At 37.2% G+C, this 619-nt stretch overlaps 1 protein-coding gene across 1 annotated transcript in view; it reads right to left on the reverse strand.

Moving 5' to 3' along the window:
- Nucleotides 1-619, reverse strand: part of LOC119593714 (kanadaptin-like) — a gene marked incomplete in the record, with an annotated part of 16358 nt that overhangs the window by 6897 nt on the left and 8842 nt on the right. The window contains 2 exon segments of the mRNA XM_037942683.1: nucleotides 142-325; nucleotides 571-619. Coding sequence (XP_037798611.1) covers nucleotides 142-325; nucleotides 571-619 — 233 coding nt within the window.

Raw genomic sequence — 619 nt, forward strand, 5'->3', positions numbered from 1 at the left:
AGCAACAACCTAATCAATCAAAGACTTTGACTCATTCTCACTAAACTTCAGACATTGTTACACACCAGTGAAGACATGCAGTTCAAAAACCTTAGGATGTCAGTGCACAACCATGGATTAGAAAAGATGCATTTCACTCACTCTAGTTTACATCTGTAATATCCAGGGCTGATGTCATCTGTTTCGTATTCTGGAAGGTCATACCCTTCCCGTTCATACCAGCCTCTGAGGGTCTTCTTAGGATCATCCAAGTAGAGTTCCTCATTGAGGGAAGCAAAGGGATTCACATCATTTTCTCCATCTTCTGCTTCCTCTGCATCATCACCTGGGAAAAATCATTGTCATTTAATTTTTATATTTATCTGAGCACTGATTTTAATTTAGCTTCTGAAAATTATGTTGGCATGATTATATGACCAAGACTAACAAAGTAAAAGGGTTTAAATGAAAAAGAAAAGGAATTCCATAAAAGCAAAGCAGTAGTTATATGAAGACATTAACCAATAATCATTCTATGTTACAACATATCAAAAAGGATATTCAGAAACAGAACAGAAATATTGGCCTTACCCATTCCCCAATCTATGCCCCCACTTTCCTCATCTTTCCCCTGAAGTGC

Source organism: Penaeus monodon, chromosome 32 (genome assembly GCF_015228065.2).
Source record: "Penaeus monodon isolate SGIC_2016 chromosome 32, NSTDA_Pmon_1, whole genome shotgun sequence".
Lineage (NCBI taxonomy): Eukaryota > Metazoa > Arthropoda > Malacostraca > Decapoda > Penaeidae > Penaeus > Penaeus monodon.